This window comes from Ascaphus truei, assembly GCF_040206685.1.
Source record: "Ascaphus truei isolate aAscTru1 chromosome 8 unlocalized genomic scaffold, aAscTru1.hap1 SUPER_8_unloc_2, whole genome shotgun sequence".
Lineage (NCBI taxonomy): Eukaryota > Metazoa > Chordata > Amphibia > Anura > Ascaphidae > Ascaphus > Ascaphus truei.
The window spans coordinates 464,362-484,653 of NW_027453836.1; the positions used below are offsets into that span (position 1 = coordinate 464,362).

At 53.6% G+C, this 20,292-nt stretch overlaps 1 protein-coding gene across 1 annotated transcript in view; it reads left to right on the forward strand.

Moving 5' to 3' along the window:
- Window positions 1-20,292, forward strand: part of LOC142473404 (cobalamin binding intrinsic factor-like) — an 80,827-nt gene that overhangs the window by 12,520 nt on the left and 48,015 nt on the right. Inside the window, exons 3-6 of the mRNA XM_075580651.1 lie at window positions 2,995-3,144; window positions 3,584-3,733; window positions 7,920-8,092; window positions 13,857-14,043. Of these exons, the coding sequence (XP_075436766.1) occupies window positions 2,995-3,144; window positions 3,584-3,733; window positions 7,920-8,092; window positions 13,857-14,043 (660 nt within the window). The remainder of the gene's footprint in view (window positions 1-2,994; window positions 3,145-3,583; window positions 3,734-7,919; window positions 8,093-13,856; window positions 14,044-20,292) is intronic.

Below are 20,292 nucleotides of genomic sequence, written 5' to 3' on the forward strand. Positions count from 1 at the left end.
CTAATGTAACAAACACAACGCGTTATCTCACCCTAATGTAACAAACACAACGCCTTATCTCACCCTAATGTAACAAATACAACGCGTTATCTCACCCTACTGTAACAAACACAACGCCTCATCTCACCCTAATGTAACAAACACAAAGCCTCATCTCACCCTAATGTAACAAACACAATGCGTTATCTCACCCTAATGTAACAAACACAAAGCCTCATCTCACCCTAATGTAACAAACACAAAGCCTCATCTCACCCTAATGTAACAAACACAAAGCCTCATCTCACCCTAATGTAACAAACACAAAGCCTCATCTCACCCTAATGTAACAAACACAACGCCTCATCTCACCCTAATGTAACAAACACAAAGCCTCATCTCACCCTAATGTAACAAACACAACGCGTTATCCCACCCTAATGTAACAAACACAATGCCTCATCTCACCCTAATGTAACAAACACAACTCCATCTCACCCTAATGTAACAAACACAACGCCTCATCTCAGCCTAATGTAACAAACACAAAGCCTTATCTCACCCTAATGTAACAAACACAACGCCTTATCTCACCCTAATGTAACAAACACAACGCCTTTCTCACCCTAATGTAACAAACACAACGCGTTCTCACCCTAATGTAACAAACACAACGCGTTATCTCACCCTAATGTAACAAACACAACGCCTTATCTCACCCTAATGTAACAAACACAACGTGTTCTCACCCTAATGTAACAAACACAACGCGTTATCTCACCCTAATGTAACAAACACAACGCCTTATCTCACCCTAATGTAACAAACACAACGCGTTATCTCACCCTAATGTAACAAACACAACGCCTCATCTCACCCTAATGTAACAAACACAACGCCTCATCTCACCCTAATGTAACAAACACAAAGCCTCATCTCACCCTAATGTAACAAACACAAAGCCTCATCTCACCCTAATGTAACAAACACAACGCCTCATCTCACCCTAATGTAACAAACACAATGCGTTATCTCACCCTAATGTAACAAACACAACGCATTATCTCACCCTAATGTAACAAACACAAAGCCTCATCTCACCCTAATGTAACAAACACAACTCCATATCTCACCCTAATGTAACAAACACAAAGCCTCATCTCACCCTAATGTAACAAACACAACTCCATATCTCACCCTAATGTAACAAACACAAAGCCTCATCTCACCCTAATGTAACAAACACAAAGCCTCATCTCACCCTAATGTAACAAACACAAAGCCTCATCTCACCCTAATGTAACAAACACAAAGCCTCATCTCACCCTAATGTAACAAACACAACGCCTCATCTCACCCTAATGTAACAAACACAATGCGTTATCTCACCCTAATGTAACAAACACAACGCCTCATCTCACCCTAATGTAACAAACACAGCGCCTCATCACACCCTAATGTAACAAACACAACGCCTCATCTCACCCTAATGTAACAAATACAACACCTCATCTCACCCTAATGTAACAAACACAACGCGTTCTCACCCTAATGTAACAAACACAACGCGTTATCTCACCCTAATGTAACAAACACAACGCCTTATCTCACCCTAATGTAACAAACACAACGTGTTCTCACCCTAATGTAACAAACACAACGCGTTATCTCACCCTAATGTAACAAACACAACGCGTTATCTCACCCTAATGTAACAAACACAACGCCTCATCTCACCCTAATGTAACAAACACAAAGCCTCATCTCACCCTAATGTAACAAACACAAAGCCTCATCTCACCCTAATGTAACAAACACAACGCCTCATCTCACCCTAATGTAACAAACACAACGCCTCATCTCACCCTAATGTAACAAACACAATGCCTCATCTCACCCTAATGTAACAAACACAAAGCCTCATCTCACCCTAATGTAACAAACACAACGCCTCATCTCACCCTAATGTAACAAACACAATGCGTTATCTCACCCTAATGTAAAAAACACAACGCCTTATCTCACCCTAATGTAACAAACACAACGCGTTATCTCACCCTAATGTAACAAACACAACGCCTCATCTCACCCTAATGTAACAAACACAAAGCCTCATCTCACCCTAATGTAACAAACGCAATGCGTTATCTCACCCTAATGTAACAAACACAAAGCCTCATCTCACCCTAATGTAACAAACACAAAGCCTCATCTCACCCTAATGTAACAAACACAAAGCCTCATCTCACCCTAATGTAACAAACACAAAGCCTCATCTCACCCTAATGTAACAAACACAACGCCTCATCTCACCCTAATGTAACAAACACAACGCGTTATCTCACCCTAATGTAACAAACACAACTCCATATCTCACCCTAATGTAACAAACACAAAGCCTCATCTCACGCTAATGTAACAAATGCAATGCGTTATCTCACCCTAATGTAACAAACACAAAGCCTCATCTCACCCTAATGTAACAAACACAACGCCTCATCACACCCTAATGTAACAAACACAACGCCTCATCACACCCTAATGTAACAAACACAACGCCTCATCTCACCCTAATCTAACAAACACAATGCGTTATCTCACCCTAATGTAACAAACACAAAGCCTTATCTCACCCTAATGTAACAAACACAACGCGTTATCTCACCCTAATGTAACCGGCCCAAAGCCTCATCTCACCCTAATGTAACAAACACAACGCCTCATCTCACCCTAATGTAGCCAAATGTTATCTTTGATGCTGATTATAGAGTATTCCCTATATTAAGAAACCGTAACGCCAACTCTCATTTTTACCCTACTTGATTCAATAACAATATGAACTCTGCACAAGATATTCTGCATTCCCTCTCCAATAACCTGCCAAAACCCCAGGGTTCCCCTGTACCCCCGGCTCTGACCCCGTACCCCCGGCTCTGACCCTGTACCCCCTGCCCCCCCCCCCCCCACTAGTCTCATCTTTTTGCTGAGGAGATGTTCTGATGTCTTTCCTCCCAGATTTGCCTTTCACCTCCGGGCTGGTTGCACTATACACCCTCGCTCTGCGCTCTTCCTGCTGTGACCCCAACAAAGTCCCCAGTCCTGAAGGAAACACCAACCTCGTAGCTCTCCTAGAGGGGAAAACCCAGGAGGAGATAGCAAGCGTTGGTGAGTCGGAAACACCGAGAGAGATTGATGCTAGAACACAAGTTTATGATGTGCATGTGGTTGGTGAGAGACTTGATGAATTTCTTCTTTACTGAGAGAGTAGTGGATATATGGGACCGCCTACCAGGAAAGTGGGTGTGAGGGTTCACAAGCAAAGAAGCAGCAAGTCACTTCATCATATAAATGGGTTACCACTGGGTGTGTCTCGGAGGTGCAGACAGCCAAACACCAATGATTCAAACGCAGAGATGAACCAGAACACACTCATTTTGCAGATATTACTTTATCCTGATTGACGTGAGAACGTAACTTGATTTCTCTGCACCAGAGGGTTCCCCGGAGCCCAGGAGAATGGGGAAACTGGGCAGGGCACGTGGTCCTTAACTCTTGTCAGTTTTGATAGTTTCTCCTGGCTAATTAAACATTGACTCCCTTGTAGAACAGACTCATTCCCCGCTGACCACCTTTTACCAGCTGGCTCTGGATGTCCTAGCCCTGTGTGTGATGTCAAGCCCTGAGGCCTGTGCAGCCAGTGACACACTGGCCAAGTCTATTCTAAGAAACCCAACAGGACCAGCATTCTCTGTAGGTGAGTCAGAGCATGGTGACTGAGCTCTCTCTCACACCTAGAGCCTGAGGTATCTATCACACCTAGAGCCTGAGCTATCACACATAGTGCCTGAGCTATCTCCCTCACCTAGTGCCTGAGCTATCTCCCACTCCTAGAGCCTGAGCTATCTCCCTCACCTAGTGCCTGAGCTATCTCCCTCACCTAGTGCCTGAGCTATCTCCCTCACCTAGTGCCTGAGCTATCACACCTAGAGCCTGAGCTATCACACCTAGAGCCTGAGCTATCTCCCTCACCTAGTGCCTGAGCTATCTCCCACACCTAGTGCCTGAGCTATCTATCACACCTAGAGCCTGAGCTATCTCCCACACCTAGTGCCTGAGCTATCTCCCTCACCTAGTGCCTGAGCTATCTCCCTCACCTAGTGCCTGAGCTATCTCTCACACCTAGTGCCTGAGCTATCTCTCACACCTAGAGCCTGAGCTATCTCCCACACCTAGTGCCTGAGCTATCTCCCACACCTAGTGCCTGAGCTATCTCCCACACCTAGTGCCTAAGCTATCTCTCACACAAAGTGCCTGAGCTATCTCCCACACCTAGTGCCTGAGCTATCTCTCACACCTAGTGCCTGAGCTATCTCTCACACCTAGTGCCTGAGCTATCTCCCTCACCTAGTGCCTGAGCTATCTATCACACCTAGAGCCTGAGCTATCTCCCTCACCTAGTGCCTGAGCTATCTCCCTCACCTAGTGCCTGAGCTATCACACCTAGAGCCTGAGCTATCTCCCTCACCTAGTGCCTGAGCTATCTCCCTCACCTAGTGTATGAGCTATCTCCCTCACCTAGAGCCTGAGCTATCTCCCTCACCTAGTGCCTGAGCTATCTCCCACTCCTAGAGCCTGAGCTATCTCCCTCACCTAGTGCCTGAGCTATCTCCCTCACCTAGTGACTGAGCTATCTCCCTCACCTAGTGCCTGAGCTATCACACCTAGAGCCTGAGCTATCACACCTAGAGCCTGAGCTATCTCCCTCACCTAGTGCCTGAGCTATCTCCCTCACCTAGTGCCTGAGCTATCTCTCACACCTAGTGCCTGAGCTATCTCCCACACCTAGTGCCTGAGCTATCTCCCTCACCTAGTGCCTGAGCTATCTCTCACACCTAGAGCCTGAGCTATCTCCCACACCTAGTGCCTGAGCTATCTCCCACACCTAGTGCCTGAGCTATCTCCCACACCTAGTGCCTGAGCTATCTCTCACACATAGTGCCTGAGCTATCTCCCACACCTAGGGCCTGAGCTATCTCTCACACCTAGTGCCTGAGCTATCTCCCTCACCTAGTGCCTGAGCTATCTATCACACCTAGAGCCTGAGCTATCTCCCTCACCTAGTGCCTGAGCTATCTCCCTCACCTAGTGCCTGAGCTATCACACCTAGTGCCTGAGCTATCTCCCTCCCCTAGTGCCTGAGCTATCTCCCTCACCTAGTGCCTGAGCTATCTCCCACACCTAGTGCCTGAGCTATCTATCACACCTAGAGCCTGAGCTATCTATCACACCTAGTGCCTGAGCTATCTCCCTCACCTAGTGCCTGAGCTATCACACCTAGAGCCTGAGCTATCTCCCTCACCTAGTGCCTGAGCTATCACACCTAGAGCCTGAGCTATCTCCCTCACCTAGTGCCTGAGCTATCTCCCTCACCTAGAGCCTGAGCTATCTCCCTCACCTAGTGCCTGAGCTATCTCCCTCACCTAGTGCCTGAGCTATCTCCCTCACCTAGTGCCTGAGCTATCACACCTAGAGCCTGAGCTATCTCTCACACCTAGTGCCTGAGCTATCTCCCTCACCTAGAGCCTGAGCTATCTCCTTCACCTAGTGCCTGAGCTATCTCCTTCACCTAGTGCCTGAGCTATCTCCTTCACCTAGTGCCTGAGCTATCTCCCTCACCTAGTGCCTGAGCTATCTCCCTCACCTAGTGCCTGAGCTATCTCCCTCACCTAGAGCCTGAGCTATCTCCCTCACCTAGTGCCTGAGCTATCTCTCACACCTAGTGCCGGAGCTACAGTATCTCCCTCACCTAGTGCCTGAGCTATCTCCCTCACCTAGTGCCTAAGCTATCTCCCTCACCTAGAGCCTGAGCTATCTATCACACCTAGTGCCTGAGCTATCTATCACACCTAGTGCCTGAGCTATCTATCACACCTAGTGCCTGAACTATCTATCACACCTAGTGCCAGAGCTATCTCCCTCACCTAGAGGCCGAGCACTTTCTCTAACTCTGAGCCTGAGCTATCTATCACACCTAGTGCCTGAGCTATCTCCCTCACCTAGTGCCTGAGCTATCTCCCTCACCTAGAGCCTGAGCTATCTCCCTCACCTAGAGCCTGAGCTATCTCCCTCACCTAGTGCCTGAGCTATCTCCCTCACCTAGTGCCTGAGCTATCTCCCTCACCTAGAGCCTGAGCTATCTCTCACACCTAGTGCCTGAGCTATCTCCCTCACCTAGTGCCTGAGCTATCTCCCTCACCTAGTGCCTGAGCAATCTCCCTCACCTAGTGCCTGAGCAATCTCCCTCACCTAGAGCCTGAGCTATCTATCACACCTAGAGCCTGAGCTATCTATCACACCTAGTGCCTGAGCTATCTATCACACCTAGAGCCTATGCTATCTATCACACCTAGAGCCTGAGCTATCTATCACACCTAGTGCCTGAACTATCTATCACACCTAGTGCCTGAGCTATCTTTCTCACCTAGTGCCTGAGCTATCTCTCACACCTAGTGCCTGAGCTATCTCTCACACCTAGTGCCTGAGCTATCTCCCACACCTAGTGCCTGAGCTATCTCCCACACCTAGTGCCTGAGCTATCTCCCACACCTAGTGCCTGAGCTATCTCCCACACCTAGTGCCTGAGCTATCTCCCACACCTAGTGCCTGAGCTATCTCTCACACCTAGTGCCTGAGCTATCTCTCACACCTAGTGCCTGAGCTATCTCTCACACCTAGTGCCTGAGCTATCTCTCACACCTAGTGCCTGAGCTATCTCCCACACCTAGTGCCTGAGCTATCTCCCTCACCTAGTGCCTGAGCTATCTCTCACACCTAGTGCCTGAGCTATCTCTCACACCTAGTGCCTGAGCTATCTCCCACACCTAGTGCCTGAGCTATCTCCCACACCTAGTGCCTGAGCTATCTCCCACACCTAGTGTCTGAGCTATCTCCCACACCTAGTGCCTGAGCTATCTCTCACACCTAGTGCCTGAGCTATCTCCCACACCTAGTGCCTGAGCTATCTCCCACACCTAGTGCCTGAGCTATCTCCCACACCTAGTGCCTGAGCTATCTCCCTCACCTAGTGCCTGAGCAATCTCCCTCACCTAGAGCCTGAGCTATCTCCCTCACCTAGAGCCTGAGCTATCTCCCACACCTAGAGACTGAGCTCTTTCTCTAACTCTGAGCCTGAGCTCTCTCTCACACCTAGTGCCTGATTTCTCTCTTGCACCCAGAGCCTGATTTCTCTCTCACACTTAGAGCCTGAGCTCTCTCTCACACCTAGAACCTGAGCTCTCTCTCTCACACCTAGAGCCTGAGCTCTCTCTCTCTCACCTGAGCTCTCTATCTCACACGTAGAGACTGAGCTATTTCTCACACCTAGAGACTGAGCTCTCTCTCGCACCTAGAACCTGAACTCTCTCTCTCACACCTAGAGACCGAGCTCTCTCTCACACCTAAAGACTGAGCTCTCTCTCTCGCTCCCAGAGACTGAGCTCTCTCTCTCGCACCCAGAACCTGAGCTCTCTCTTGCACACCTAGAGCCTGGGCTCTCTTGCCCACCTAGAGCCTGAGCTCTCTCGCACACCTAGAACCTGATCAATCTTTATCACTAGTTTTCTGCATTTTTCTCGGTCACCTTAAAGATGGCGTAAGTCTTTTTTTGGCGCAGATCCTAATGCAGCGTGCGCCACATTATACACAGGACTCAACCAAGTCAGCGCAGACCCCTCCTTATACACAGAGCCCATAGCACACACACCACCTTATACACAGAGCCCATAGCACACACACACCTCTTTATACATAGAGCCCATAGCACAAAAATAAGGATGAGCACAGTGTAACCCCCACATGTATGTAACCCCCACATGTATGTAACCCCCACATGTATGTAACCCCCACGCGTATGTAACTCCCCACGTATGTGCGTATCACAGACACAGCGGCCGTGGCAGTCCTGGGATTCACGTGCGTGCTGGAGATGGACTCTCTCCCCCAGAACAGCTTGGAATCAGTGAAGCCGGCTCTGTCCGTGGTGCTGGACCGGATCCTGGGAGCACAGAACGGTGGGGTCATCGGGAATATATACAGCACTGGTCTGGCTGGGCAGGTACACAGATTCCTATTCTCAGGGCTATATATATATATATTGTATTGTATGTCTTTATTTATATAGCGCCAAGAGTGTACTCAGCGCTTCACAAAGAATACAGTACAGGGAATTATAATAATACAATAAGTGCAGCAAAAAAACAGAATAGGAAAGGAAATCCCTGCCCCGAAGAGCTTACAATCTAAGAGGTTTGAGGGGAAACTTAAAGAGACAGCAGGTGAGGGAATAAGTGCTGTAGATGGGTGTGCTGGGCCACAATGGGTGGTATAAGTGACTGTGGGACAGTAGCCAGGAGTGCAAGCTATTGGGATGCTTGATTTGTGGGGCGAGTTTTAAGTTTAGTCAGTATTAAATGAAAAGGTTAACACCATTTACAGGGGAAGAGATGGCAGGGAGGCATGAGTGAGATCAGGTGTGTGTGTCTGGGTTCAGGCTTAGGGGAGAACCCCAGCAGCAGGAAGGAATAGATAGAGGGTGTGAATAGAGGATTTCTGTGGGTGTTTTTTATTGAGGGGTAAATAAGTTGTTGGGAGAGAGGTGTATAAATAATGGTGCAGTGGGGAGTGGAGAAGTTGGAGAGAACAGAGATGTTCACAAAGGAGTGAGGAAACAGTAAACAGAAAAAGCAATAGGGAGGGCATAGTGAGATACAGGAGGAGAGAGTTCCCAGGTACTGGAGGATAGGAAGAGTACAAAGAATCACAGCTTTTGGAAAGTAAAGTTCTCACAGTTGTAAAGTTGTTGTTCAGAGTCCAGATCTTCCTCAAATCTCCACCTCCAATTTCAACTCCAAGATTAACTCTGCCAGACACATAAATGTTACACACAGCATACGTCTCACAGCCAGGGTATCCTGCCTTAAGTATTCTTAAACACAGTCACATTGACTAACAATTAAGGGAGGGGTCTGCCTAATCAACTCAGGCACACCAAATTGTTAATTACATGTTAGGATCTTGCAAATTGATAGTAGAATCCAGCTCACACAAACCAATATTAATACATTTATATAATATATAGATATAGCAAGTATTACCAGATCTTCATCCGGAAAGAAGAGACAGCACACAGACAAGTTGAAATGTCAATATATTGAGGTAACAAGAAACCAAGGCACCACATCCGGATGTAATATATTGACATTTCAGCTTGGCTGTGTGCTGTCTCTTCTTTCCGGATGAAGATCTGGTAATACCTGCTATATCTATATCGCATATGGGATAAGCATCAGTGTTTCAGTGTTTACAGAGTGCCTGCTGCCTTGTTTCATATATATATATAACAATGAAAAGAAAAAGAAAAGCGTTTTGTTTAAATAATTTTTGTATTTTATGTTTGATTATTTGTGCTGTTAAATAAATCATATTTTTATTTGATATTTGTTCTGAGTATACGTGAGTGCTGAGTTGGGACGCTTTTCTTTTTCTTTTCATTGTTATATTCAGTGTTCGACAAACCTATACATTTGCTCGTCCCGGGCGAGTGGATTTAACCCCCGGGCGAGTAAATATTGGCCCAAGCAGCACACGTTTGGTACTAGGTGGCGAGTAGATTTTTTTGTGTGGCGAGTAGATTTTTTGGTGATTTGTCAACCACTGGTTATATGACTTCTAGTTCCTAGCACCGTTAGTGGTTATTATATTAGTAATTTAAGTACTCATTAGTTGCTTAATCTGTTGCCGGCAGTTTGTCTTGTTGTAATATATATATATATATATATATAAGTGGCACTGTGTGCTCATTTGCATGTCATTTCCCAGAATCCCTTGCTGCAGTGGAAGTGCTGTGTGCTGGGTGATAATGGGGAAAGGCGGGGTTGCAGACCTGCCTAAGACATGCAAATGAGCATACAGTATATTTACATTTGCATATATATAACGGGGGGATGTGGGGGGGCACGAGATCACTGACCCCAATACTCACACAGCACAGGTTTCTCTGGTTTACCATCGTGGGCTCAGGTTTTGGTTGCAGTTCTGGTGCTGTAGGAGCGGCAGGAAAGGGACTGACCCAAAACAATGACATTGGCTTTAAATCCCAGGGTTGGCTCCTTACAACATTAGACTGTAAGCTCTGCGGTCAGGGCCACAATGTGCTACAGCAGGGAAGCGGTGAGTGAGGTAGATGAGTCTGGTAGCAGCAATTTGGGGATCGGGAAACAAAGTGAATGCCAACCACGAGAAGGTGTCAGTGGTGAAGGTGAGTGAAGTAGGGGTTTAGTTACGAGACAAGGCATACTGGGATGTAGACTGTGCACTCGTATATAACCTCTAGGCTTGGGATGCTGATGGGATTCGTTTTTGAAGGTTTGGGTGTATAGGAATGGGCCCCTAGTGACGGTCAGGGAGAGTTTGGGTGTATGGGAGTGGGCCCTAGTGACGGTGAGGGAGAGTTTGGGTGTATGGGTGGGGCCCTAGTGACGGTGAGGGAGAGTTTGGGTGTATGGGAGTGGGCCCTAGTGACGGTGAGGGAGAGTTTGGGTGTATGGGTGGGGTCCTAGTCACGGTCAGGGAGAGTTTGGGTGTATGGGTGGGCCCCTAGTGACGGTGAGGGAGAGTTTGGGTGTATGGGAGTGGGCCCTAGTGACAGTGAGGGAGAGTTTGGGTGTATGGGAGTGGGCCCTAGTGACAGTGAGGGAGCGTTTGGGTGTATGGGAGTGGGCCCTAGTGACGGTGAGGGAGAGTTTGGGTGTATGGGAGTGGGACCCTAGTGACGGTGAGGGAGAGTTTGGGTGTATGGGTGTGGGGCCCTAGTGACAGTGAGGGAGATTTTGAGTGTATGGGTGGGGTCCCAGTAACGGTGAGAGAGAGTTTGGGTGTATGGGAGTGGCACCGTAGTGACGGTGAGGGAGAGTTTGGGTGTATGGGAGTGGGCCCCTGGTGACGGTGAGGGAGAGTTTGAGTGTATGGGAGTGAGCCCCTAGTGACGGTGGGGGAGGGTGTGGGAGCATGGGAGTGGGCCCTAGTGACGTGAGGGAGAGTTTGGGTGTTTGGGAGTGGGTCCTGGTGACGTTTGGGAGAGTTTGGGTGTTTGGGAGTGGGTCCTGGTGACGGTGAGGGAGAGTTTGGGTGTATGAGAGTGGGCCTTAGTGACGGTGAGGGAGAGTTTGGGTGTATGGGAGTGGGCCTTAGTGACGTGAGGGAGAGTTTGGGTGTATGGGAGTGGGTCCTGGTGACGTTTGGGAGAGTTTGGGTGTATGGGAGTGGGTCCTGGTGACGGTGAGGGAGAGTTTGGGTGTATGGGAGTTGGTCCTGGTGACGGTGAGGGAGAGTTTGGGTGTATGAGAATGGGCCCTAGTGACGGTGAGGGAGAGTTTGGGTGTATGGGAGTGGGGTCCTAGTGACGGTGTGAGAGAGTTTGGGTGTATGGGAGTGGGGTCCTAGTGACGGTGTGGGAGAGTTTGGGTGTATGGTTGGTGTCCTAGTGACGGTGAGGGAGAGTTTGGGTGTATGGGTGGGGTCCTAGTGACAGTGAGGGAGAGTTTGGGGGTATGGGTGGGGTCCTAGTGACGGTGAGGGAGAGTTTGGGTGTATGGGAGTGGGACCCTAGTGACGGTGAGGGAGAGTTTGGGTGTATGGGAGTGGGCCCTAGTGACGTGAGGGAGAGTTTGGGTGTATGGGAGTGGGCCCTAGTGACGTGAGGGAGAGTTTGGGTGTATGGGAGTGGGCCCTAGTGACGGTGAGGGAGAGTTTGGGTGTATGGGAGTGGGACCCTAGTGACGGTGAGGGAGAGTTTGGGTGTATGGGTGTGGGGCCCTAGTGACGGTGAGGGAGAGTTTGAGTGTATGGGTGGGGTCCCAGTAACGGTGAGAGAGAGTTTGGGTGTATGGGAGTGGCACCGTAGTGACGGTGAGGGAGAGTTTGGGTGTATGGGAGTGGGCCCCTGGTGACGGTGAGGGAGAGTTTGGGTGTATGGGAGTGGGCCCTAGTGACAGTGAGTGAGAGTTTGGGTGTATGGGTGTGGGTCCTGGTGACGGTGAGGGAGAGTTTGGGTGTATGGGAGTGGGTCCTGGTGATGGTGAGGGAGAGTTTGGGTGTATGGGAGTGGGGCCCCTAGTGACTGAGTGAGGGTTTGGGTGTATGGGAGTGGGCCCTAGTGATAGTGAGGGAGAGTTTGGGTGTATGGGAGTGGGCCCTAGTGACGGTGAGGGAGAGTTTGGGTGGATGGGTGGGGCCCTAGTGACAGTGAGGGAGAGTTTGGGTGTATGGGAGTGGGCCCTAGTGACGGTGTGAGAGAGTTTGGGTGTATGGGAGTGGGCCCTAGTGACGGTGAGGGAGAGTTTGGGTGTATGGGTGGGGTCCTAGTGACGGTGAGGGAGAGTTTGGGTGTATGGGAGTGGGGTCCTAGTGACGGTGTGGGAGAGTTTGGGTGTATGGGTGGGGTCCTAGTGACGGTGAGGGAGAGTTTGGGTGTATGGGTGGGGTCCTAGAGACGGTGAGGGAGAGTTTGGGGGTATGGGTGGGGTCCTAGTGACGGTATGGGAGAGTTTGGGTGTATGGGTGGGGTCCTAGTGACGGTAAGGGAGAGTTTGGGTGTATTGGTGGGGTTCTAGTGACGGTGAGGGAGAGTTTGGGTGTATGGGTGGGGTCCTAGTGACGGTGAGGGAGAGTTTGGGGGTATGGGTGGGGTCCTAGTGACGGTGAGGGAGAGTTTGGGGGTATGGGTGGGGTCCTAGTGACGGTGAGGGAGAGTTTGGGTGTATGGGTGGGGTCCTAGTGACGGTGAGGGAGAGTTTGGGTGTATGGGTGGGGCCCTAGTGACGGTGAGGGAGAGTTTGGGTGTATGGGAGTGGGCCCTAGTGACGTGAGGGAGAGTTTGGGTGTATGGGAGTGGGCCCTAGTGACGTGAGGGAGAGTTTGGGTGTATGGGAGTGGGCCCTAGTGATTGTGTGGGAGAGTTTGGGGGTATGGGTGGGGTCCTAGTGACGGTGAGGGAGAGTTTGGGGGTATGGGTGGGGTCCTAGTGACGGTGAGGGAGAGTTTGGGGGTATGGGTGGGGTCCTAGTGACGGTGAGGGAGAGTTTGGGGGTATGGGTGGGGTCCTAGTGACGGTGAGGGAGAGTTTGGGGGTATGGGTGGGGTCCTAGTGACGGTGAGGGAGAGTTTGGGGGTATGGGTGGGGTCCTAGTGACGGTGAGGGAGAGTTTGGGGGTATGGGTGGGGCCCTAGTGACGGTGAGGGAGAGTTTGGGGGTATGGGTGGGACCCTAGTGACGGTGAGGGAGAGTTTGGGGGTATGGGTGGGGTCCTAGTGACGGTGAGGGAGAGTTTGGATGTATGGGTGGGGTCCTAGTGACGGTGAGGGAGAGTTTGGGTGTATGGGTGGGGCCCTAGTGACGGTGAGGGAGAGTTTGGGGGTATGGGTGGGGTCCTAGTGACGGTGAGGGAGAGTTTGGGGGTATGGGTGGGGTCCTAGTGACGGTGAGGGAGAGTTTGGGGGTATGGGTGGGGCCCTAGTGATGGTGAGGGAGAGTTTGGGGGTATAGGTGGGGCCCTAGTGACGGTGAGGGAGAGTTTGGGGGTATGGGTGGGGTCCTAGTGACGGTGAGGGAGAGTTTGGATGTATGGGTGGGGTCCTAGTGACGGTGAGGGAGAGTTTGGGGGTATGGGTGGGGCCCTAGTGACGGTGAGGGAGAGGGAGAGTTTGGGGGTATGAGAATGGCACCGTAGTGAATCTCCCCATAGTGCCATGTTGTGATTTACTTGTTGCTCTTTATTGACTTGTCCTTCCTCCCCCCTCTTGCTTCTCCTCTCCCCCTATAGGCTCTCACAGCTGCCCAGTCTTGTTACCCCAATGGGGTCTGGAACTGCCCCCAAACCCTGCAGAAAGTTCTGACACAAATACCTCAGGGTACCTTCTCCCTGCCTGTCACTGCTGCACAGGTGCTGCCCCTCCTGCATGGCACAAGTTATCTGAGTGTGAAGGGGATACAGTGCCCACCGGATAATGGTGAGAGACCCTCTGCCACACAGCAGGGCACACAGTGAGCTGAGCGTGTCACAGAGCAGGGCAAAGAGTGAGCTGAGCGTGTCACAGAGCAGGGCACACAGGGAGCTGAGTGTTTCACAGAGCAGGGCACACAGGGAGCTGAGCGTGTCACAGAGCAGGGCACACAGGGAGCTGAGCGTGTCACAGAGCAGGGCACACAGGGAGCTGAGCGTGTCACAGAGCAGGGCACACAGAGTGCTGAGCGTGTCACAGAGCAGGGCACACAGGGAGCTGAGCGTGTCACAGAGCAGGGCACACAGGGAGCTGAGCGTGTCACAGAGCAGGGCACACAGGGAGCTGAGTGTTTCACAGAGCAGGGCACACAGGGAGCTGAGCGTGTCACAGAGCAGGGCACACAGGGAGCTGAGCGTGTCACAGAGCAGGGCACACAGAGTGCTGAGCGTGTCACAGAGCAGGGCACACAGGGAGCTGAGCGTGTCACAGAGCAGGGCACACAGGGAGCTGAGCGTGTCACAGAGCAGGGCACACAGGGAGCTGAGCGTGTCACAGAGCAGGGCACACAGGGAGCTGAGCGTGTCACAGAGCAGGGCACACAGGGAGCTGAGCGTGTCACAGAGAAGTGCACACAGAGTGCTGAGCGTGTCACAGAGCAGAGCACACAGGGAGCTGAGCGTGTCACAGAGCAGGGCACACAGGGAGCTGAGCGTGTCACAGAGCAGGGCACACAGGGAGCAGTGTGTCACAGAGCAGGGCACACAGGGAGCTGAGTGTGTCACAGAGCAGGGCACACAGGGAGCTGAGCGTGTCACAGAGCAGGGCACACAGTGAGCTGTGTGTCACAGAGCAGGGCACACAGGGAGCTGTGTGTCACAGAGCAGGGCACACAGGGAGCTGAGCGTGTCACAGAGCAGGGCACACAGGGAGCTGAGCGTGTCACAGAGCAGGGCACACAGGGAGCTGAGCGTGTCACAGAGCAGGGCACACAGGGAGCTGAGCGTGTCACAGAGCAGGGCACACAGGGAGCTGAGCGTGTCACAGAGCAGGGTACAAAGGGAGCTGAGCGTGTCACAGAGCAGGGCACACAGGGAGCTGAGCGTGTCACAGAGCAGGGCACACAGGGTGCTGAGCGTGTCACAGAGCAGGGCACACAGGGAGCTGAGCGTGTCACAGAGCAGGGAACACAGGGTGCTGAGCGTGTCCCAGAGCAGGACACACAGGGAGCTGAGCGTGTCACAGAGCAGGGCAAAGAGTGAGCTGAGCGTGTCACAGAGCAGGGCACACAGGGAGCTGAGCTTGTCACAGAGCAGGGCACACAGGGAGCTGAGCGTGTCACAGAGCAGGGCAAAGAGTGAGCTGAGTGTGTCACAGAGCAGGGCACACAGGGTGCTGAGCGTGTCACAGAGCAGGGCAAAGAGTGAGCTGAGCGTGTCACAGAGCAGGGCACACAGGGAGCTGAGTGTGTCACAGAGCAGGGCACACAGGAAGCTTTGTGTCACAGAGCAGGGCACACAGGGAGCTGTGTGTAACAAAGCAGGGCACAAAGGGAGCTGAGCGTGTCACAGAGCAGGGCACACAGGGAGCTGTGTGTCACAGAGCAGGGCACACAGGGAGCTGAGCGTGTCACAGAGCAGGGCACACAGGGAGCTGAGCGTGTCCCAGAGCAGGGCACACAGGGAGCTGTGTGTCACAGAGCAGGGCACACAGGGAGCTGTGTGTCACAGAGCAGGGCACACAGGGAGCTGAGCTTGTCACAGAGCAGGGCACACAGGGAGCTGAGCGTGTTACAGAGCAGGGCACACAGGGAGCTGAGTGTGTCACAGAGCAGGGCACACAGGGATCTGTATGTCACAGAGCAGGGCACACAGGGAGCTCAGTGTGTCACAGAGCAGGGCACACAGGGAGCTGTGTGTCACAGAGCAGGGCACACCGGGAGCTGAGCGTGTCACAGAGCAGGGCACACAGGGAGCTGAGCGTGTCACAGAGCAGGGCACACAGGGAGCTGAGCGTGTCACAGAGCAGGGCACACAGGGAGCTGAGCGTGTCACAGCAGGGCACACAGGGAGCTGAGTGTGTCACAGAGCAGGGCACACAGGGAGCTGAGCGTGTCACAGAGCAGGGCACACAGGGAGCTGTGTGTCACAGAGCAGGGCACACAGGGAGCTGAGCGTGTCACAGAGCAGAGCACACCGGGAGCTGTGTGTGTCACAGAGCAGAGCACACAGGGAGCTGAGCGTGTCACAGAGCAGGGCACACAGGGAGCTGAGCGTGTCACAGAGCAGGGCACAGAGGGAGCTGCGTGTCACAGAGCAGGGCACACAGGGAGCTGAGCGTGTCATAGAGCAGGGCACACAGGGAGCTGAGCGTGTCAAAGAGCAGGGCACACAGGGAGCTGAGCGTGTCACAGAGCAGGGCACACAGGGAGCTGTGTGTCACAGAGCAGGGCACACAGGGAGCTGAGCGTGTCACAGAGCAGGGCACACGGGGAGCTGAGTGTGTCACAGAGCAGGGCACACAGGGAGCTGAGGGTGTCACAGAGCAGGGCACACAGGGAGCTGAGCGTGTCACAGAGCAGGGCACACAGGGAGCTGAGCGTGTCCCAGAGCAGGGCACACAGGGAGCTGTGTGTCACAGAGCAGGGCACACAGGGAGCTGTGTGTCACAGAGCAGGGCACACAGGGAGCTGAGCGTGTCACAGAGCAGGGCACACAGGGAGCTGAGCGTGTTACAGAGCAGGGCACACAGGGTGCTGAGTGTGTCACAGAGCAGGGCACACAGGTATCTGTATGTCACAGAGCAGGGCACACAGGGAGCTCAGTGTGTCACAGAGCAGGGCACACAGGGAGCTGTGTGTCACAGACCAGGGCACACAGGGAGCTGAGCATGTCACAGAGCAGGGCACACAGGGAGCTGAGTGTGTCACAGAGCAGGGCACACAGGGAGCTGAGCGTGTCACAGCAGGGCACACAGGGAGCTGAGTGTGTCACAGAGCAGGGCACACAGGGAGCTGAGCGTGTCACAGAGCAGGGCACACAGGGAGCTGTGTGTCACAGAGCAGGGCACACAGGGAGCTGAGCGTGTCACAGAGCAGGGCACACCGGGAGCTGTGTGTGTCACAGAGCAGAGCACACAGGGAGCTGAGCGTGTCACAGAGCAGGGCACACAGGGAGCTGTGTGTCACAGAGCAGGGCACACAGGGAGCTGAGCGTGTCACAGAGCAGGGCACAGAGGGAGCTGCGTGTCATACAGCAGGGCACACAGGGAGCTGAGCGTGTCAAAGAGCAGGGCACACAGGGAGCTGAGCGTGTCACAGAGCAGGGTACAAAGGGAGCTGAGCGTGTCACAGAGCAGGGCACACAGGGAGCTGAGCATGTCATAGAGCAGGCCACAGAGGGAGCTGAGCGTGTCACAGAGCAGGGCACACAGGGAGTTGAGCGTGTCACAGAGCAGGGCACACAGGGAGCTGAGTGTGTAACAGAGCAGGGCACACAGGGAGCTGAGCGTGTAACAGAGCAGGGCACACAGAGTGCTGAGCATGTCACAGAGCAGGGCACACAGGGAGCTGAGCGTGTCATACAGCAGGGCACACAGGGAGCTGAGCATGTCATAGAGCAGGCCACAGAGGGAGCTGAGCGTGTCACAGAGCAGGGCACACAGGGAGTTGAGCATGTCACAGAGCAGGGCACACAGGGAGCTGAGCGTGTCACAGAGCAGGGCACACAGGGAGCTGAGCGTGTCAAAGAGCAGGGCACACAGGGAGCTGAGTGTGTCACAGAGCAGGGCACACAGGGAGCTGAGCGTGTCACAGAGCAGGGCACACCGGGAGCTGAGCGTGTCACAGAGCAGGGCACACAGGGAGCCGAGCGTGTCACAGAGCAGGGCACACAGGGAGCTGAGCGTGTCACTGAGCAGGGCACACAGGGAGCTGAGCGTGTAACAGAGCAGGGCACACAGGGAGCTGAGCGTGTAACAGAGCAGGGTACACAGGGAGCTGTGTGTCACAGAGAAGGGCACACAGGGAGCTGAGTGTGTCACAGAGCAGGGCACATAGGGAGCTGTGTGTCACAGAGCAGGGCACACAGGGAGCTGAGCGTGTCACAGAGCAGGGCACACAGGGAGCTGAGCGTGTCACAGAGCAGGGCACCCAGGGAGCTGAGCGTCTCACAGAGCAGGGCACACAGTGAGCTGTGTGTCACAGAGCAGGGCACACAGGGAGCTGAGCGTGTCACAGAGCAGGGCACACAGGGAGCTGTGTGTCACAGAGCAGGGCACACAGGGAGCTGTGTGTCACAGAGCAGGGCACACAGGGAGCTGTGTGTCACAGAGCAGGGCACACAGGGAGCTGAGCGTGTCACAGAGCAGGGCACACAGGGAGCTGTGTGTCACAGAGCAGGGCACACAGGGAGCTGTGTGTCACAGAGCAGGGCACACAGAGAGCTGAGCGTGTCACAGAGCAGGGCACACAGGGAGCTGAGCGTGTCACAGAGCAGGGAACACAGGGAGCTGAGCATGTCGCAGAGCAGGGCACACAGGGAGCTGAGCGTGTCACAGAGCAGGGCACACAGGGAGCTGAGTGTGTCCCAGAGTAGGGCACACAGTGAGCTGAGCGTGTCACAGAGCAGGGCACACAGGGAGCTGTGTGTCACAGAGAAGGGCACACAGGGAGCTGAGTGTGTCACAGAGCAGGGCACATAGGGAGCTGAGCGTGTCACAGAGCAGGGCACACAGGGAGCTGAGCGTGTCACAGAGCAGGGCACACAGGGAGCTGAGTGTGTCACAGAGCAGGGCACACAGGGAGCTGAGCGTGTCACAGAGCAGGGCACACAGGGAGCTGTGTGTCACAGAGCAGGGCACACAGGGAGCTGTGTGTCACAGAGCAGGGCACACCGGGAGCTGAGCGTGTCACAGAGCAGAGCACACAGGGAGCTGAGCGTGTCACAGAGCAGGGCACACAGGGAGCAGTGTGTCACAGAGCAAGGCACACAGGGAGCTGAGTGTGTCACAGAGCAGGGCACACAGGGAGCTGAGCCTCTCAGAGCAGGGCACACAGGGAGCTGAGCGTGTCACAGAGCAGGGCACACAGGGAGCTGAGCGTGTCACAGAGCAGGGTACAAAGGGAGGTGAGCGTGTCACAGAGCAGGGCACACAGGGAGCTGAGCGTGTCACAGAGCAGGACACAGGGAGCTGAGCGTGTCACAGAGCAGGGCACACAGGGAGCTGAGTGTGTCACAGAGCAAGGCACACAGGGAGCTGAGCGTGTCACAGAGCAGGGAACACAGGGAGCTGAGCGTGTCTCAGAGCAGGGCACACAGGGGGCTGAGAGTGTCACAGAGCAGGGCGCACAGGGAGCTGAGCGTGTCACAGAGCAGGGCACACAGGGTGCTGAGCGTGTCACAGAGCAGGGCACACAGGGTGCTGAGCGTGTCACAGAGCAGGGCACACAGGGTGCTGAGCGTGTCACAGAGCAAGGCACACAGGGTGCTGAGCGTGTCACAGAGCAGGGCACACAGGGTGCTGAGCGTGTCACAGAGCAGGGCACACAGGGTGCTGAGCGTGTCACAGAGCAGGGCACACAGGGTGCTGAGTGTGTCACAGAGCAGGGCACACAGGGTGCTGAGCGTGTCACAGAGCAGGGCACACAGGGTGCTGAGCGTGTCACAGAGCAAGGCACACAGGGTGCTGAGCGTGTCACAGAGCAGGGCACACAGGGTGCTGAGCGTGTCACAGAGCAGGGCACACAGGGTGCTGAGCGTGTCACAGAGCAGGGCACACAGGGTGCTGAGCGTGTCACAGAGCAGGGCACACAGGGAGCTGTGTGTCACAGAGCAGGGCACACAGGGAGCTGAGCGTGTCACAGAGCAGGGCACACAGGGAGCTGTGTGTCACAGAGCAGGGCACACAGGGAGCTGAGTGTGTCACAGAGCAGGGCACACAGGGTGCTGAGTGTGTCACAGAGCAGGGCACACAGGGTGCTGAGCGTGTCACAGAGCAGGGCACACAGGGTGCTGAGCGTGTCACAGAGCAGGGCACACAGGGTGCTGAGCTTGTCACAGAGCAAGGCACACAGGGTGCTGAGCGTGTCACAGAGCAGGGCACACAGGGTGCTGAGCGTGTCACAGAGCAGGGCACACAGGGTGCTGAGCGTGTCACAGAGCAGGGCACACAGGGTGCTGAGCGTGTCACAGAGCAGGGCACACAGGGTGCTGAGCTTGTCACAGAGCAAGGCACACAGGGTGCTGAGCGTGTCACAGA